Source organism: Oncorhynchus mykiss, chromosome 22 (genome assembly GCF_013265735.2).
Source record: "Oncorhynchus mykiss isolate Arlee chromosome 22, USDA_OmykA_1.1, whole genome shotgun sequence".
Lineage (NCBI taxonomy): Eukaryota > Metazoa > Chordata > Actinopteri > Salmoniformes > Salmonidae > Oncorhynchus > Oncorhynchus mykiss.
The window spans coordinates 9,105,149-9,123,878 of record NC_048586.1 but is presented as its reverse complement, the minus strand read 5'-3'; the positions used below and the strand labels follow the sequence as shown (position 1 = coordinate 9,123,878).

Genomic DNA, 18,730 nt, shown 5'->3' with positions numbered 1-18,730 from the left:
CTGGCCACTCTACCATAAAGGCCTGATTGGTGGAGTGCTGCAGAGGTGGTTGTCCTTCTGGAAGGTTCTCCCATGTCAACAGAGGAACTCTAGAGCTCTGTCTGAGGGACCATCGGATTCTTGGTCACCTCCCTGACCAAGGCCCTTCTCCCTCATTGCTCAGTTTGGCTGGGCGGCCAGCACTAGGAAGAGTCTTGGTGGTTCCAAGCTTCTTTCATTTAAGAATGATGGAGGCAACTGTGTTTTTTTTCCTTTCTTTGGACTGCCAACCTAGGGTGTTAACACCGCCACTAAGTCCTGTCAATTTTCTATGAGGTGTGTACTTCCGGGTATGAACAAAACAAAAATGCTAAAATTGAATAAAAGTGGTTATTTGTTTTCCGTAATTCCATGTTCAATTTTGATACAATAAAGGCAACTTTCAAATTCAGAAACAAAAAATGTTCTGGTTTTTCTTACTCTAATTTTTTTACTTAAATCTAAATAACCTAACTAACAGCCCCAGCCCATTTCTTTGCCTCTAACTGCAATGAAACGGGACAAAGATGCAACTTTGTATTACAATTTATTTGTAGATTTTCACAATGTTTTTTTCAATTGAAACATTACAAACAATGAAAAAGTACTGTAGAACAAAAAGCATGAATTACTGAAATGAAAGCTAGACAGTCAGGGAGCATCGGAAATTCCAAAAACGATGGATAAAGGACTACATTTAGCCAATTTTAGCTTTTTACTGTCAAAAGGCCTTTTAAAGACAAAGAGAAATTCTCTCTTGCCACTATATTGTCATGGATCCCTCCGGAACTTTCATTATGCACACATGTCCCCTATTCCCACTGATTAGTACTTGTATAAGTGTGCCCTTTGGTTTCTATCGGGCTGTCGATTGTTGTTCCCGTGTCCACTGGTGGTGCGAGTACCTATGCGTTGGTGCAGCTGTTATGCTGCGTGCTATATATATATATATATATAAGGAGTAAGGAGTAACAAAATATATATTTATTAACTAAAGCAACGGAAAATATACAATGGTGTGTGTAATCAGTAATCAGTAGTGTAAGTGAGTGTTTTGCATGCATGAATGTGATAATGCAGGGTGTTGAAAGATGCTAAAGCAAACAACCCAAAAACCACCAAGAAACACAACAAAATCCATAAAAGTGTCTGCATGGAGAGAGTCTCTTCCATGAATGTGGAAGAGGTCTATTTATCCTGGGAGACACCTGGCCCAGGTGTTTCCCATGAAGCTGACGACCCTCCCGACTCCGTCCACAGGCATCCTAATAAGGAAACAAGAACAAAGACAGAATACGGCAGACAGAGTGGGAGGGTCGTCACAGTTGTCACTCTGGTCACGAACAACGGCAGCATCACCATGGGAACACTGTTACAGATCCCCTCGTAGATACCGTGGGTTTCTCCATGGGTGATGAAGGCCTTGACCTTGGGGTGGCCTAGAACATGGAACATTCACCACGAAGAAGAATATGTATTGTTTCTCTTGCAAAATGGCAACAACAGTAGCATGTGTTTACTGAGAAGAGTACCCCTCTGTAACTTCTGTAACCCAGGTGGTTTTCATCATAACTATATCATTGTAACATTATCTCTGATGATGAGACGAAACTAACCCAGCAGATCATTCTGAGGAAGCCACTTCATCAATCTGACGTTGTCTGGAGCGTTCTCAGGCACCACTCCTGTGTACCTCCACACCACCTGAAAACAGAGAACAGTTTACTTAGTTTATCAAGTCACATAGAATCATCTGACAATTCTGGATATAGTGGTGAAGGTACACCACTTTGTAGTGGAGTATAAATGTGTGTCTGGAGAGTTTTAAGGCATAGCTCCACTGTACACCACACAAACTGAACATAGAACAGCAGCTTGCCATGACCCTTGACGTAGTATATGGAGAATATGCAAATCATTGAAACTCCATGTAATTACAGCATTCCTCAGAGTTAAGTACAACGGGGGACAAAGGACTTGTTCTTAGTCTAGATTAGATTCATGGTGGATTGGAGATTAGGCCTATATGCAGCGTTGGGTAGGTAATTTTCTAAATGTAATCCGTTAGTTACTCGTTACCTGTCCAAAATAGTCATCAGTAACGTAACTTTTAGATTACCCAAACTCAGTAACGTAATCTAATTACTTTCAGATTACTTTCCCCTTAAAAAGGCATGAGAAGAAGACAAAAATGAATATTACCAATTGAATGACATCTATTGCAGGATAAATCCGTGTTAGAGTTTTACATAGCTGGCCATAAATGGATGTTGCATTTTACATTACGGGTTGGTTATGTAGGCTTCTTCTAACCCATTGCTTTCTGCTATAGATAATAATACAATTAGGCTGTATTGATTTTGTTTTATTAGGATCTCCATTAGCTGACACCAATGGCTACAGCTAGTCTTACTGGGGTCCGACACATAACGAAAAATACATTACAGTCAAAAGATTTTACAATTGACATACTGTACATTAACATGTAGTTTGCGTGTGTGTGCATCTATCAGTTACATATACGTGTCAGTACACACAACAAGTAGGTCATATGGGGGAGAGGCCTTTTGACTGGAGGTGTTGCTTTATTTGTTTTTTGATATGGAAGGGAGTTCCCTGCAATCATGGCTCTGTATAATACTGTATGTTTTCTTGAATTTGTTCCCGGCCTGGGGACTGGGAAGAGACCCCTGGTGGCATGTCTGGTGAGGTAAGTGTGTTTATCAGTGTTGTATGTAAGTTGACTATGCAAACAATTTATTTCTTATAAAAACAAGAAGTGATGCATTCAGTCTCCTCAACTCTTAGCTAAGAAGGACTGGTATGCATAGTATTGATATTAGCCCCCTGACTATAATGAAGAGCAAAATGTGCCACTCTGTTCTGGGCCAGCTGCAGCTTAATTAGGTCCTTTGCGGCACTTGACCAGACGACTGGACAATAATCAAGATAAGATAAAACTAGAGCCTGCAGGACTTGCTTTGTGTAGTGTGGTGTTAAGAAAGCAGAGCATCTCTTTATCACAGACAGACTTACAACCATTCAATATTTTTTGACCATGACAGTTTAGAATCTAAGGTAACACCAAGTAATTTAGTCTCCTCAACTTGTTCAACAGCCACACCATTCATTACCAGATTCAGCTGAGGTCTAGAACTTAAAGAATTATTTGTACCAAATACAACGGTCTTAGTTTTAGAGATGTTAAGGACCAGTTTAGTACTGGTCCCCCATTCTAAAACTGACTGCAAATCTTTGTTCAGGGTTGCATTAATTTCACTAGCTGTGGTTGCTGACCCATATAGGGCTGAATCACTGTTAGATTACTATACTATACATGGACACACAGGCTGAAATCTAACAGTATAGCTCCCACAATCTTCTTCTTGTGAATTTATTTCAACCTATCATCAGTCAATTGTGTAATTGCAGTGCATGACTAAGCTAACATATGGAATTGTTTTAAGATGGTCATACTATTGATCATTTAGCTATTTGATTTTGAATTTTAGGACCCCATTTGGTATTAAAAATATATAAAAAAAATGTGATTTGATAAAATATTGAATTTGGCCTTTACTACTACAGCCCATAGAAACGCATTCATTCATAAATATCAAAAAGACAGTAAAAACATAAATCATAAGGAATAAGGTTTTAAAGTGTCTTTCCTATATCTAGGAGATGTAAGAAAGCTCAGGAAATATGTTGTCAGTTGTTGATGTCTACAGAAGACGTAGAGACTGTATACTTAAAGATTGTGTTGGTCAGAAATGGTTAACTGTGGGAAACATTATGTAATAGACAGACAATGGATGCGTTCCAAATAACACCCTATTCCCTATATAATGAACTACTTTTGACCAGCTGTGGTCAAAAGTAGTGCAATATATGGAATCGGGTGCCACTTGGGCCAGTATCGAGGTGTCTTTACCCTCTGAGGGATCTTGCTGAAGGCATCAAAGAACTGCTTGGCTTTCTCCTCAGGCATCTGAGAGATCATAGAGCCCAGGGTGAAGACCACGAAGCCATCCTCTCCTGACTCATCCACAAACTCCTGCAGGTCCTGTTGAGGCACGGGGGAAGAGTTGGTTTACAAAAACGTTTTACATTTATACATATGAAACGCAACATGCAACAATTTAAATGATTTTATGAGGAAATCAGTCAACTCGAATAAATTCATTAAGCCCTAATCCCGGGATTTCATGTTACTGGGCGGGGGCGCAGCCATGGTTGGGAGCCACGCCCACCTACCACTTGGGAGCCACGCCCACCCATTGGGTAGCCAATCAGAATTAGTTTTTCCCCACAAAAGGGCTTTATTACAGACATAAATACGCCTACATTTCATCAGCTGTCCGGGTGGCTGGTCCCAGACGATCCCACAGGTGAAGAAGCCGGATATGGAGGTCCTGGGCTGGCGTGGTTACACGTGGTCTGTGGTTGTGAGGCCGGTTGGATGTACTGCCAAATTCTCTAAAACGACGTTGGAGGCGGCTTATGGTAGAGAAATGAACATTCATTTATCTGGAAACAGCTTTGGTGGACATTTCTGTGGCATTGTACTGTGTCACAAAACTTTACACTTTGGAGTGGCCTTTTATTGTCCCCAGCACAATTACTTGTTCCTTATCTTTTATTTCTTATTCTTGATTAGGGGCTTGTAGGTAAGCACTTCACTGTAAGGTCTACACCTATTGTATTCGGTGCATGTGATTTGAAGGTGCAGTACGTCCAACTGGCCTCACAACCACAAATCACAGTAATTGCAAGTAGACCCTTCTCCGAAATATCCGCAGAACCACACACACGATGAACCAAACACACAATGAATTGTGGTCCTTCACTATGCAATGAAATTGTATGTACATACAGGCAGAAAACAAACAGCAACTGCTGTGTGAAACCTCACCTCATGGTGCTCATCAATATTTCACATTGAACAATATAAACAGACAAAGCATCAAATTATTTAACTCACATTAAAAACATGCATGTCTAAATTCCACACATCAGTATTAGAACAGTCTTTGGTCTGGTTAGCAAAACATTAACTGAAGGAGGGAGGGTGAAGTTGTGAAAGGATACCATGCCTTGATAACACACCCTGTATTCATAGAAGATAAAGGCATAATCAACCCTACAACAATCACAGCTAACCCCAACCCTTACCCCACAGAACAATCCCTGCAGAGTAGTTTATCTTCCTGTGGTTTGTCGGGTAGGAACTAGAAGGGCCCCTCAGTTCCTCTGTTAGATTATAGTGGCCACATTCCAGGAAGAAATAACATGTCTGTCCTAAATGGCACCCTATTACCCAAATAGTCAACTACTTTTGACCAGGGCCCAAAGGATTCTGGTCAAAAGTAGTTCACTATATGAGGAATAGGGTACCATTTGGGACACATCAATGCTGTTCCTGGCTCAGGTTTCACTGGCTGAACAGAGTGTTTAGAAAAGAGAGAGAATGCAGGGTAGTACATAGAGGGACGCTCTCCCAAAGTGAATGTTGAGCAGAAACTCTATTTGAACGTTTTTTCTTTGTATTTTCTGGGATGTGCGGGGTGGGGGTATAAATGCCACAGTATTGAATCTATCCCTTGAGGTTTCTGGGCCTGGTTCCATATTGGTTGCACAGCTACGCACAGTTGAAGTTGTTTGTTTTAAAACATACTCTTATGAGACTCACTGCTGGAAGTGGAGCTCTTTTACCACAGTTGAAGTTGTTTGTTCTAAAACATACTCTTATGAGACTCACTGCTGGAAGTGGAGCTCTTTTACCACAGTTGAAGTTGTTTGTTCTAAAACATACTCTTATGAGACTCACCGCTGGAAGTGGAGCTCTTTTACCACAGTTGAAGTTGTTTGTTCTAAAACATACTCTTATGAGACTCACCGCTGGAAGTGGAGCTCTTTTACCACAGTTGAAGTTGTTTGTTCTAAAACATACTCTTATGAGACTCACCGCTGGAAGTGGAGCTCTTTTACCACAGTTGAAGTTGTTTGTTCTAAAACATACTCTTATGAGACTCACCGCTGGAAGTGGAGCTCTTTTACCACAGTTGAAGTTGTTTGTTCTAAAACATACTCTTATGAGACTCACCGCTGGAAGTGGAGCTCTTTTACCACAGTTGAAGTTGTTTGTTCTAAAACATACTCTTATGAGACTCACCGCTGGAAGTGGAGCTCTTGTACCACAGTTGAAGTTGTTTGTTCTAAAACATACTCTTATGAGACTCACTGCTGGAAGTGGAGCTCTTTTACCACAGTTGAAGTTGTTTGTTCTAAAACATACTCTTATGAGACTCACTGCTGGAAGTGGAGCTATTTTACCACAGTTGAAGTTGTTTGTTCTAAAACATACTCTTATGAGACTCACTGCTGGAAGTGGAGCTCTTTTACCACAGTTGAAGTTGTTTGTTCTAAAACATACTCTTATGAGACTCACCGCTGGAAGTGGAGCTATTGTACCACAGTTGATGCCGCCAATGTTGACCATGTTGGGCATCCTGGGTTTGGGATACTCAAAGGAGTAGTCATACCTCAGCAGCCAGATCGCCCCGTGACCCAGAAGTTCCCTGTACGTCATGTCCTTCTCCAGGTACCTGCTGGTCAGCTCGTCAAAGCTGGCAAACATCACCGTACACAGGTAGCTCTCCAGACTGTACATGAGCATGTTCTTAACCCTCCCTAGGAAATCCATGTGGTCAGTGTTGCCTGAGTGGAAGCGTGGTACATAGGAGGGGGGAGTGGGGCACTGGGCAGCCTTCTCATCCAGCCCACAGGGGATCCCCCTCAAGAAGTACACCGCTGGGCTGTTGAAGGAGTCAGCGATGATGGAGCCACAGGGTAGAAAGGGGTCAGTCAGCATCAACTGAAGTATTTCTCCTCTCAGTTGCTGCATCAGGGGCTCGTCATACAGCAGACCCTCACAGCCTTTCACCTGCATGGTGGTGAAGTGAACCAGGTGCTGCACGTTCACGAATATGTCCATTACATCCGGGGCCTTGATGAATGCAGCGTCCTTCAGTTTGTTGACGTTCTCGTCCAGCTGTGCCTTGCTGTAGGGGACCCTGAAGGTCTCAGTCCTGTAGTAGTCAGAGCCCTGGATGAGGATGGATGTGTCAGGGACCAGCACAACCATCTCATGGCTTCTGGCCGCCAGCTCCTTCACCAGCAGCTTCATGCTCAGCCAGTGGCTCCCGTCTACAGGCATCACCAGGACCTTGTCCCCCTGGACAGGTGCTGGAAACAGTGCAAGGCAGCACAGCAGAATCAGCAGTCCCAGCCTAAGCCCCTGCATGATGCTGCCTCCACCCATTATGCTGTCACCATGCTTCACTGTAGGAATGGTGCCAGGTTTCCTCCAGACATGACACTTGGCATTCAGTCCAGAGTTCAATCTTGGTTTCATCAGACCAGTGAATCTTGTTTCTCGTGGTCTGAGAGTCTTTAGGTGCCTTTTGGCAAACTCCAAGCGGGCTATAGTGTGCCTTTTACTAAGGAGTGGCTTCTGTCTGGCCACTCTACCATAAAGGCCTGATTGGTGGAGTGCTGCAGAGGTGATTGTCCTTCTGGAAGTTTCTCCCATCTCAACAGAGGAACTCTAGAGCTCTGTCAGAGGGTCCATCGGATTCATGATCACCTCCCTGACCAAGGCCCTTCTCCCCTGATTGCTCAGTTTGGCCGGGCGGCCAGCTCTAGGAAGGGTCTTGGTGGTTCCAAACTTCTTCCATTCAAGAATGATGGAGGCCACTGTGTTCTTGGGACCTTCAATGCTGCAGAAATGTTTTGATACCCTTCCCCAGATCTGTGCCTCGACACAATCTTGTCTAGGAGCTCTACGGACAATTCCTCATGGCTTGATTTTTGCTCTGACATGCACTGTCAACTGTGGGACCTTATATAGGCAGGTGTGTGCCTTTCCAAGTCATGTCCACTCAATTGAATTTACCACAGGTGGACTCTAATCAAGTTGTAGAATCATCTCAAGGATGATCAATGGAAACAGGACGCACCTGAGCTCAATTTTGAGTCTCATAGCAAAGGGTCTGAATACTTATGTAAAAAGGTATTTCTACAAACATGTTTTCAATTTGTCATTATGGGGTATTAGGTGTAGATTGCTGAGAATTTTTTTTTAAACATTCATTTTAGAATAAGGCTGTAACGTAACGGAATGTGGAAAAATGTGGAATGTGGAAAAATTAATTTGACCATTTTCTCAGAGCAGGAAAACAATCCCGTAGCTACCGGAAATGAGAATTATTGTATGGATTATTTGTATGGATTATAATGAATTTATATTTTTGTAGAGGCTGAGACATTTTAGGGCAAATCAAGTCTGACATTTTAAAGTGTAAACTACAAACTTTAGAAGCTTTTTTAAACATTGAATACACTACAAGTTTGCATTTCCTGCAACAACAGGCTGATCAAATTAAGATCCTCGGCTAATTGTCGTAGCAGTAGTCGTGTTCACAACTAAAGAGCATAGCCTGTTTGCCTTTCACTATAGCTTAATTGGATATTGTTGTATGTGTAAGCAATACCTAAGTTAGCTATATAAAGTACCAGATAGACCATTTACAGTAACTACTGTTCATTATTGCCCAGTAAATAAACACCATCAGCCGACTGAAGATCTAGCTAAGTAGCTACAGAAAGTAATGGAGAAATTTGACCTTTCCGCAGCAGGTAGCTCTGGTCAGGCAGCTTCATCTTATAGCAGGCTGAGGGACTAACTTACTTCCACTAGCTACTACTATCTAACATGAGTATAGTCAGTAAACAGCAAGTGCAAGCCAACTTTGTTCAGTTGTTGTTCAGTTTGTTCTATTGGCATGCAAACTTCCAAAAAAGTTCTGCATCTTAGCTAACATTAGTATTTTTATCTTCCAGTCATACTCTGTCTAATCTGTGTACTTCCGGGTATAAACAAAACAACCACTTTTCTTCAATTTTTGTTTTTTATGTGTTTCCCGTTATTCCATGTCCAATTTTGATACAATAAATTAGAAAAGAATGCAATTTTCAAATTCAGAAACAAAAAATAAATAGAGCAATTTTCTGTTTTTTTTTACTCTCCCGTGTTTCCCGTTATTCCATGTCCAATTTTGATACAATAAATTAGAAAATAATGCAATTTTCAAATTCAGAAACAAACAATAAATAGAGCAATTTTCAGTTTTTTTTTACTCTCCTTTTTTGACTTGGAAATAAAAAATAACCTAACTAATACAGCCACAGCCCACTTCCTTTCCCTCTAACTGCAATGAAAAGGGACAAAGATGCAACTTTGTATTACAATTTATTTGTAGATTTTCACAATAATGTTTTTTTTTCACTTGAAACATTATTACAAACATAATGAAAAAGTACTGTACAACAAAAAAAACAATAATTACTGAAATGAAAGCTAGACAGTCAGGGAGCATCGGAAATTCCAAAAACGATGGATAAAGGACTACACTTAGCAAATTTTGACGGGGAGGAAATATTTTTTTAAAGTCAGTGGTGCTCTCTGGACCTTGATGAAGACCGAATGAGGCCCAGGCAAAATGACACGCCTGCCATAGCTTTTTACTGTCAAAATGCCTGTCAAAGACAAAGAGAAATTCTCTCTTGCCACTATATTGTCACGGATCCCTCCGGAACTTTCATTATGCACACCTGTCCCCTATTCCCACTGATTAGTACTTGTATAAGTGTGCCCTTTGGTTTCTATCGGGCTGTCGATTATTGTTCCCGTGTCCACTGGTGGTGCGAGTACCTATGCGTTGGTGCAGCTGTTATGCTGCGTGCTATATACATTGTGTATTATGGGAATCGTCCTGTGGCGTTCAACAGGGTTTACCCTCGCTCTTTTGTTTGGGTTCAGCCCAGTGTTTTTGTATACGTGTTTGTTTTGGGTGTATTAAAAACCCCTATTGTGTATTCCTGCACCTGTCTCCATAATCCTTTATACCAACATGACATATATTGGTTGTGTTACCAGGATCCTAAATTGTAAAACAAGAAAGTTGTACACTCAATATATATACTCCAAACAATTGATTAAGTAGACCTAATAACCAACGTTTTGGTAACTGACTGTGCGACTTGATTTTTATACAGTTCAATCCTTGTTGGTTAGCGCCTCTACAAAACAATGTGTGCGTCAGCTCATGCTTTTTACTAAACAGGATCTTGAATTGGCATCACACATGCTAGACAGGCCAACAGTTTTGAAGTCACACTCCAACAGCACAGTGGCTGACTGTGGAATAAATAGGAGGTTGCTGAGGGGAGGACGGCTCATAATAATGGCTGTAATGGAACAAATGAAATGGTATCAAACACATGGAAACTACGTGTTTGATGTATTTGATACCATTCCACTCATTCCGCTCCAGCCATTACCAGCAGTTAAAGTGCAACCAACCTCCTGTGGTGGAATGAGACTGTCTTGCTGGTGGCAGGCATCAGGCCTTATTGACAACAGATACATGAAGTTACTCTGACATTATCCTGAGATATCAAATCAAACAAACATAAAAATGTTATACACAGGGCCTAGAGTGGGTAGTATAGTTACTCTGGACTCTAGGGCCTGATGGCTTGGGCTGGGATTCAATCTGTAGCGCATTGTAGCGCGCTTGACATTTTAAGGTACTTTCTGATTGAGCCAATATCTGCAGCGTTTACTGTGAATGTGATCTCAGCAAACACGGAACATTGCCTTTAAAAGGCACATTATCGTCAACAGCGCTCTACAACGAGCCTTTGATTGAATCCCGGCCTAGGCCACAGGAAGGACATTCACTCATTCTTCTTCTTCTTCATAGTCTTCTTCGTTCCACAACACTTGCGGAAGCAGACTTTGCAGCATTTAACGGTGACCATGACAACAATGAGAACTATAGTGAGTAGCAGAGTGAACACGTCCAGACTGTGGTACTGGATCCAGTTGAGGTCGTGAGCGGCGGGTCTCAGGTGTTCCGCTCCGCCGTGACGCATCACAAACTCTGACCAGAACACGGCCAGGTCCAGGGGCTCGATGGGACGGTCCTTATGTACCGCTGACAGCTTCAGCATCTTCTCCTTGTAACTGGGGCAGAAGGACAGATGCAACAGGGTTTCCAATCTCCTCATAGACTGGTGCTGAATTCTAATGAGGAACTCAGACGTTTATTTAAATCATGCATTGTTGACAATAATATATTTGCACTGAAACTCAATATGTAGATCTCAAGTTAGGATTTGGTCCCTGTACTGTTTGCACTGCTATATTTTTATCCTAATTGTCCTGTTAATTTGAGCTTGTGCACTAAAATGTGTCTACACCTCAACAATTTATAACTATTTTTACCAGAAAGGTGAAATTTTAACCTATCTTGGAGAATGCAGCATTACTAGTTATTGTTGATGGTCCTCTCATGATAAAAATTACTTTCGAGGATTATGTAGATTCCATTTTGGATTACATGTAGTTACATTTTAAGAGGTTAATAGTTTGTATTTTCAGTGTATAACATGTCCTAGTAACATTATATATAAACGCAACATGTCCTTGTAACATTATATATAAACGCAACATGTAAAATGTTGGTCCCAGAAATGTTCCATATGCACAAAAAGCTTTTTTCTCTCAAATTTTGTGCACAAATTTGGTTACATCCCTCTCAGTGAACATTTTGTCTTTGCCAAGATAATCCATCCACTTGGCAGGTGTGGCATATCAAGAAGCTGATTAAACAGCATGATCATTATACAGGTGCATCTTGAGCTGGGGACAATAAAAGGCCACTCTAAAATGTGCAGTTTTATCACACAACACAATGCCTCAATGTCTGAAGTTTTGAGGGAGTGTGCAATTGGCATGCTGACTATAGGAATGTCCACCAGAGCTGTTGCAAGCTAATTTAATGTTAATTTCTCTACCATAAGCCGCCTCCAACGTTGTTTTAGAAAATTTGGCAGTACGTCCAACTTGCCTCACAATCACAGACCATGTGTATGGCGTTGTGTGGGTGAGCGGTTTGCTGATGTCAATGTTTTGAACAGAGTGCCCCATGGTGGTGGTGGGGTTATGCTATGGGCATAAGCTATGGACAACGAACACAATTCCATTTTATCGATTGGCATTTTGAATGCCCAAAAAAATTGTGATGAGATCCTGGGGCCCATTTTCTATTAAAGGTATCTGTGACCAACAGATGCATATCTGTATTCCCAGTCATGTGAAATCCATAGATTAGGCCCTAATTTATTTATTTCAATTGACTAATTTCCTCATATGAACTGTAACTCAGTAAAATCGTAGAAATTGTTGCATGTTGCGTTTATATTTTTGTTCAGTATTCTTCCTTGTATTACGTTAACATGATGTCTGACCTCTTGTCGTTGATGACCTTGTTGAGGGCCTCCACCAGTTTCTCTGAGGTGATATCGAACAAAGTGAGCACTTCCCCGACACCCCTCACCGCCATGCGATGTACGTTGTCACTCTGGTCACCGAACAACGGAAGCATCACCATGGGAACACTGTTACAGATCCCCTCGTAGATACCGTGGGTTCCTCCATGGGTGATGAAGGCCTTGACCTTGGGGTGGCCTAGAACATGAAACATGGAACATTCACCACGAAGAAGAATATGTATTGTTTCTCTTACAAAATGGCAACAACAGTAGCATGTGTTTACTGAGAAGAGTACCCCTCTGTAACTTCTGTAACCCAGGTGGTTTTCATCATAACTATATCATTGTAACATTATCTCTGATGATGAGACGAAACTAACCCAGCAGATCATTCTGAGGAAGCCACTTCATCAATCTGACGTTGTCTGGAGCGTTCTCAGGCACCACTCCTGTGTACCTCCACACCACCTGAAAACAGAGAACAGTTTACTTAGTTTATCAAGTCATATAGAATCATCTGACAATTCTGGATATAGTGGTAAAGATACACCACTTTGTAGTGGAGTATAAATGTGTGTCTGGAGAGTTTTAAGGCATAGCTCCACTGTACACCACACAAACTGAACAACATAGAACAGCAGCTTGCCATGACCCTTGACGTAGTATATGGAGAATATGCAAATCATTGAAACTCCATGTAATTACAGCATTCCTCAGAGTTAAGTACAACGGGGGACAAAGGACTTGTTCTTAGTCTAGATTAGATTCATGGTGGATTGGAGATTAGGCCTATATGCAGCGTTGGGTAGGTAATTTTCTAAATGTAATCCGTTAGTTACTAGTTACCTGTCCAAAATAGTCATCAGTAACGTAACTTTTAGATTACCCAAACTCAGTAACGTAATCTAATTACTTTCAGATTACTTTCCCCTTAAAAAGGCATGAGAAGAAGACAAAAATGAATATTACCAATTGAATGACATCTATTGCAGGATAAATCCGTGTTAGAGTTTACATAGCTGGCCATAAATGGATGTTGCATTTTACATTACGGGTTGGTTATGTAGGCTTCTTCTAACCCATTGCTTTCTGCTATAGATAATAATACAATTAGGCTGTATTGATTTTGTTTTATTAGGATCTCCATTAGCTGACACCAATGGCTACAGCTAGTCTTACTGGGGTCCGACACATAACGAAAAATACATTACAGTCAAAATATTTTACAATTGACATACTGTACATTAACATGTAGTTTGCGTGTGTGTGCATCTATCAGTTACATATACATGTCAGTACACACAACAAGTAGGTCATATGGGGGAGAGGCCTTTTGACTGGAGGTGTTGCTTTATTTGTTTTTTGATATGGAAGGGAGTTCCCTGCAATCATGGCTCTGTATAATAATGTATGTTTTCTTGAATTTGTTCCCGGCCTGGGGACTGGAAAGAGACCCCTGGTGGCATGTCTGGTGTGTTTATCAGTGTTGTATGTAAGTTGACTATGCAAACAATTTATTTCTTATAAAAACAAGAAGTGATGCATTCAGTCTCCTCAACTCTTAGCTAAGAAGGACTGGCATGCATAGTATTGATATTAGCCCCCTGACTATAATGAAGAGCAAAATGTGCCACTCTGTTCTGGGCCAGCTGCAGCTTAATTAGGTCCTTTGCGGCACTTGACCAGACGACTGGACAATAATCAAGATAAGATAAAACTAGAGCCTGCAGGACTTGCTTTGTGTAGTGTGGTGTTAAGAAAGCAGAGCATCTCTTTATCACAGACAGACTTACAACCATTCAATATTTTTTGACCATGACAGTTTAGAATCTAAGGTAACACCAAGTAATTTAGTCTCTTCAACTTGTTCAACAGCCACACCATTCATTACCAGATTCAGCTGAGGTCTAGAACTTAAAGAATTATTTGTACCAAATACAATGGTCTTAGTTTTAGAGATGTTAAGGACCAGTTTAGTACTGGCCCCCCATTCTAAAACTGACTGCAAATCTTTGTTCAGGGTTGCATTAATTTCACTAGCTGTGGTTGCTGACCCATATAGGGCTGAATCACCAGTATACATGGACACACAGGCTGAAATCTAACAGTATAGCTCCCACAATCTTCTTCTTGTGAATTTATTTCAACCTATCATCAGTCAATTGTGTAATTGCAGTGCATGACTAAGCTAACATATGGAATTGTTTTAAGATGGTCATACTATTGATCATTTAGCTATTTGATTTTGAATTTTAGGACCCCATTTGGTATTAAAAATATATATATAAAAATGTGATTTGATAAAATATTGAATTTGGCCTTTACTACTACAGCCCATAGAAACGCATTCATTCATAAATATCAAAAAGACAGTAAAAACATAAATCATAAGGAATAAGGTTTTAAAGTGTCTGTCCTATATCTAGGAGATGTAAGAAAGCTCAGGAAATATGTTGTCAGTTGTTGATATCTACAGAAGACGTAGAGACTGTATACTTAAAGATTGTGTTGGTCAGAAATGGTTAACTGTGGGAAACATTATGTAATAGACAGACAATGGATGCGTTCCAAATAACACCCTATTCCCTATATAGTGAACTACTTTTGACCAGCTGTGGTCAAAAGTAGTGCAATATATGGAATAGGGTGCCATTTGGGCCAGCATCGAGGTGTCTTTACCCTCTGAGGGATCTTGCTGAAGGCATCAAAGAACTGCTTGGCTTTCTCCTCAGGCATCTGAGAGATCATAGAGCCCAGGGTGAAGACCACGAAGCCATCCTCTCCTGACTCATCCACAAACTCCTGCAGGTCCTGTTGAGGCACGGGGGAAGAGTTGGTTTACAAAAACGTTTTACATTTATACTTATCAAAAATATGAAACGCAACATGCAACAATTTAAATGATTTTATGAGGAAATCAGTCAACTCAAATAAATTCATTAAGCCCTAATCCCGGGATTTCATGTTACTGGGCGGGGGCGCAGCCATGGTTGGGAGCCACGCCCACCTACCACTTGGGAGCCACGCCCACCCATTGGGTAGCCAATCAGAATTAGTTTTTCCCCACAAAAGGGCTTTATTACAGACATAAATACGCCTAAATTTCATCAGCTGTCCGGGTGGCTGGTCCCAGACGATCAAACAGGTGAAGAAGCCGGATATGGAGGTTCTGGGCTGGCGTGGTTACACGTGGTCTGTGGTTGTGAGGCCGGTTGGATGTACTGCCAAATTCTCTAAAACAACGTTGGAGGCGGCTTATGGTAGAGAAATGAACATTCATTTATCTGGAAACAGCTCTGGTGGACATTTCTGTGGCATTGTACTGTGTGACCAAACTTTACACTTTGGACTGGCCTTTTATTGTCCCCAGCACAATTACTTGTTCCTTATCTTTTATTTCTTATTCTTGATTAGGGGCTTGTAGGTAAGCACTTCACTGTAAGGTCTACACCTATTGTATTCGGTGCATGTGATTTGAAGGTGCAGTACGTCCAACTGGCCTCACAACCACAAATCACAGTAATTGCAAGTAGACCCTTCTCCGAAATATCCGCAGAACCACACACACGATGAACCAAACACACAATGAATTGTGGTCCTTCACTATGCAATGAAATTGTATGTACATACAGGCAGAAAACAAACAGCAACTGCTGTGTGAAACCTCACCTCATGGTGCTCATCAATATTTCACATTGAACAATATAAACAGACAAGGCATCAAATTATTTAACTCACATTAAAAACATGCATGTCTAAATTCCACACATCAGTATTAGAACAGTCTTTGGTCTGGTTAGCAAAACATTAACTGAAGGAGGGAGGGTGAAGTTGTGAAAGGATACCATGCCTTGATAACACACCCTGTATTCATAGAAGATAAAGGCATAATCAACCCTACAACAATCACAGCTAACCCCAACCCTTACCCCACAGAACAATCCCTGCAGAGTAGTTTATCTTCCTGTGGTTTGTCGGGTAGGAACTAGAAGGGCCCCTCAGTTCCTCTGTTAGATTATAGTGGCCACATTCCAGGAAGAAATAACATGTCTGTCCTAAATGGCACCCTATTACCCAAATAGTCAACTACTTTTGACCAGGGCCCAAAGGATTCTGGTCAAAAGTAGTTCACTATATGAGGAATAGGGTACCATTTGGGACACATCAATGCTGTTCCTGGCTCAGGTTTCACTGGCTGAACAGAGTGTTTAGAAAAGAGAGAGAATGCAGGGTAGTACATAGAGGGACGCTCTCCCAAAGTGAATGTTGAGCAGAAACTCTATTTGAACGTTTTTTCTTTGTATTTTCTGGGATGTGCGGGGTGGGGGTATAAATGCCACAGTATTGAATCTATCCCTTGAGGTTTCTGGGCCTGGTTCCATATAGGGTGCACAGCTACGCACAGATGAAGTTGTTTGTTTTAAAACATACTCTTATGAGACTCACTGCTGGAAGTGGAGCTCTTTTACCACAGTTGAAGTTGTTTGTTCTAAAACATACTCTTATGAGACTCACTGCTGGAAGTGGAGCTATTGTACCACAGTTGAAGTTGTTTGTTCTAAAACATACTCTTATGAGACTCACTGCTGGAAGTGGAGCTCTTTTACCACAGTTGAAGTTGTTTGTTCTAAAACATACTCTTATGAGACTCACTGCTGGAAGTGGAGCTCTTTTACCACAGTTGAAGTTGTTTGTTCTAAAACATACTCTTATGAGACTCACTGCTGGAAGTGGAGCTCTTTTACCACAGTTGAAGTTGTTTGTTCTAAAACATACTCTTATGAGACTCACCGCTGGAAGTGGAGCTATTTTACCACAGTTGATGTTGTTTGTTCTAAAACATACTCTTATGAGACTCACTGCTGGAAGTGGAGCTATTTTACCACAGTTGAAGTTGTTTGTTCTAAAACATACTCTTATGAGACTCACCGCTGGAAGTGGAGCTATTTTACCACAGTTGAAGTTGTTTGTTCTAAAACATACTCTTATGAGACTCACTGCTGGAAGTGGAGCTATTTTACCACAGTTGAAGTTGTTTGTTCTAAAACATACTCTTATGAGACTCACCGCTGGAAGTGGAGCTATTTTACCACAGTTGATGCCGCCAATGTTGACCATGTTGGGCATCCTGGGTTTGGGATACTCAAAGGAGTAGTCATACCTCAGCAGCCAGATCGCCCCGTGACCCAGAAGTTCCCTGTACGTCATGTCCTTCTCCAGGTACCTGCTGGTCAGCTCGTCAAAGCTGGCAAACATCACCGTACACAGGTAGCTCTCCAGACTGTACATGAGCATGTTCTTAACCCTCCCTAGGAAATCCATGTGGTCAGTGTTGCCTGAGTGGAAGCGTGGTACATAGGAGGGGGGAGTGGGGCACTGGGCAGCCTTCTCATCCAGCCCACAGGGGATCCCCCTCGAGAAGTACACCGCTGGGCTGTTGAAGGAGTCAGCGATGATGGAGCCACAGGGTAGAAAGGGGTCAGTCAGCATCAACTGAAGTATTTCTCCTCTCAGTTGCTGCATCAGGGGCTCGTCATACAGCAGACCCTCACAGCCTTTCACCTGCATGGTGGTGAAGTGAACCAGGTGCTGCACGTTCACGAATATGTCCATTACATCCGGGGCCTTGAGGAATGCAGCGTCCTTCAGTTTGTTGACGTTCTCGTCCAGCTGTGCCTTGCTGTAGGGGACCCTGAAGGTCTCAGTCCTGTAGTAGTCAGAGCCCTGGATGAGGATGGATGTGTCAGGGACCAGCACAACCATCTCATGGCTTCTGGCCGCCAGCTCCTTCACCAGCAGCTTCATGCTCAGCCAGTGGCTCCCGTCTACAGGCATCACCAGGACCTTGTCCCCCTGGACAGGTGCTGGAAACAGGGCAAGGCAGCACAGCAGAATCAGCAGTCCCAGCCTAAGCCCCTGCATGATGCTGCCTCCACCCATTATGCTGTCACCATGCTTCACTGTAGGAATGGTGCCAGGTTTCCTCCAGACATGACACTTGGCATTCAGTCCAGAGTTCAATCTTGGTTTCATCAGACCAGTGAATCTTGTTTCTCGTGGTCTGAGAGTCTTTAGGTGCCTTTTGGCAAACTCCAAGCGGGCTATAGTGTGCCTTTTACTAAGGAGTGGCTTCTGTCTGGCCACTCTACCATAAAGGCCTGATTGGTGGAGTGCTGCAGAGGTGATTGTCCTTCTGGAAGTTTCTCCCATCTCAACAGAGGAACTCTAGAGCTCTGTCAGAGGGTCCATCGGATTCATGATCACCTCCCTGACCAAGGCCCTTCTCCCCTGATTGCTCAGTTTGGCCGGG

General features: G+C 42.0%; 2 protein-coding genes across 2 annotated transcripts; both read right to left on the bottom strand.

Moving 5' to 3' along the window:
* Positions 1-1,005: 1,005 nt before the first annotated feature.
* LOC110502045 (UDP-glucuronosyltransferase-like) lies at positions 1,006-7,382 on the bottom strand. The gene is made up of 4 exons (XM_036958651.1): positions 6,470-7,382; positions 3,953-4,084; positions 1,635-1,722; positions 1,006-1,457 (listed from the first exon to the last, which is right to left on the bottom strand). Exons 1-4 carry the CDS (start codon positions 7,340-7,342, stop codon positions 1,207-1,209), a joined length of 1,344 nt encoding a protein of 447 aa, XP_036814546.1. The 5' UTR covers positions 7,343-7,382; the 3' UTR covers positions 1,006-1,206.
* Positions 7,383-9,690: 2,308 nt separating this feature from the next.
* On the bottom strand, positions 9,691-18,375 carry LOC118943577 (UDP-glucuronosyltransferase-like). The gene is made up of 5 exons (XM_036958649.1): positions 17,488-18,375; positions 15,100-15,231; positions 12,801-12,888; positions 12,397-12,616; positions 9,691-11,110 (listed from the first exon to the last, which is right to left on the bottom strand). The coding sequence occupies exons 1-5, from the start codon at positions 18,358-18,360 to the stop codon at positions 10,822-10,824; spliced, it is 1,602 nt and encodes a 533-aa protein (XP_036814544.1). The 5' UTR covers positions 18,361-18,375; the 3' UTR covers positions 9,691-10,821.
* Between the last annotated feature and the right edge of the window lie 355 nt (positions 18,376-18,730).

What these genes read in the sequence shown, in the direction of transcription:
- LOC110502045 (XM_036958651.1), bottom strand. Translation starts at nt 7,342, where the DNA reads ATGGGTGGAGGCAGCATCATGCAGGGGCTTAGGCTGGGACTGCTGATT. An exon ending in CAATAGCTCCACTTCCAGCG is followed by an intron (nt 4,085 to 6,469) that starts GTGAGTCTCATA and finishes GTGCCTCAACAG; the next exon opens with GACCTGCAGGAGTTTGTGGA. An exon ending in TCCTCAGAATGATCTGCTGG is followed by an intron (nt 1,458 to 1,634) that starts GTTAGTTTCGTC and finishes TCCATGTTCTAG; the next exon opens with GCCACCCCAAGGTCAAGGCC.
- LOC118943577 (XM_036958649.1), bottom strand. Translation starts at nt 18,360, where the DNA reads ATGGGTGGAGGCAGCATCATGCAGGGGCTTAGGCTGGGACTGCTGATT. An exon ending in AAATAGCTCCACTTCCAGCG is followed by an intron (nt 15,232 to 17,487) that starts GTGAGTCTCATA and finishes GTGCCTCAACAG; the next exon opens with GACCTGCAGGAGTTTGTGGA. An exon ending in TCAGCAAGATCCCTCAGAGG is followed by an intron (nt 12,889 to 15,099) that starts GTAAAGACACCT and finishes CTCTGTTTTCAG; the next exon opens with GTGGTGTGGAGGTACACAGG.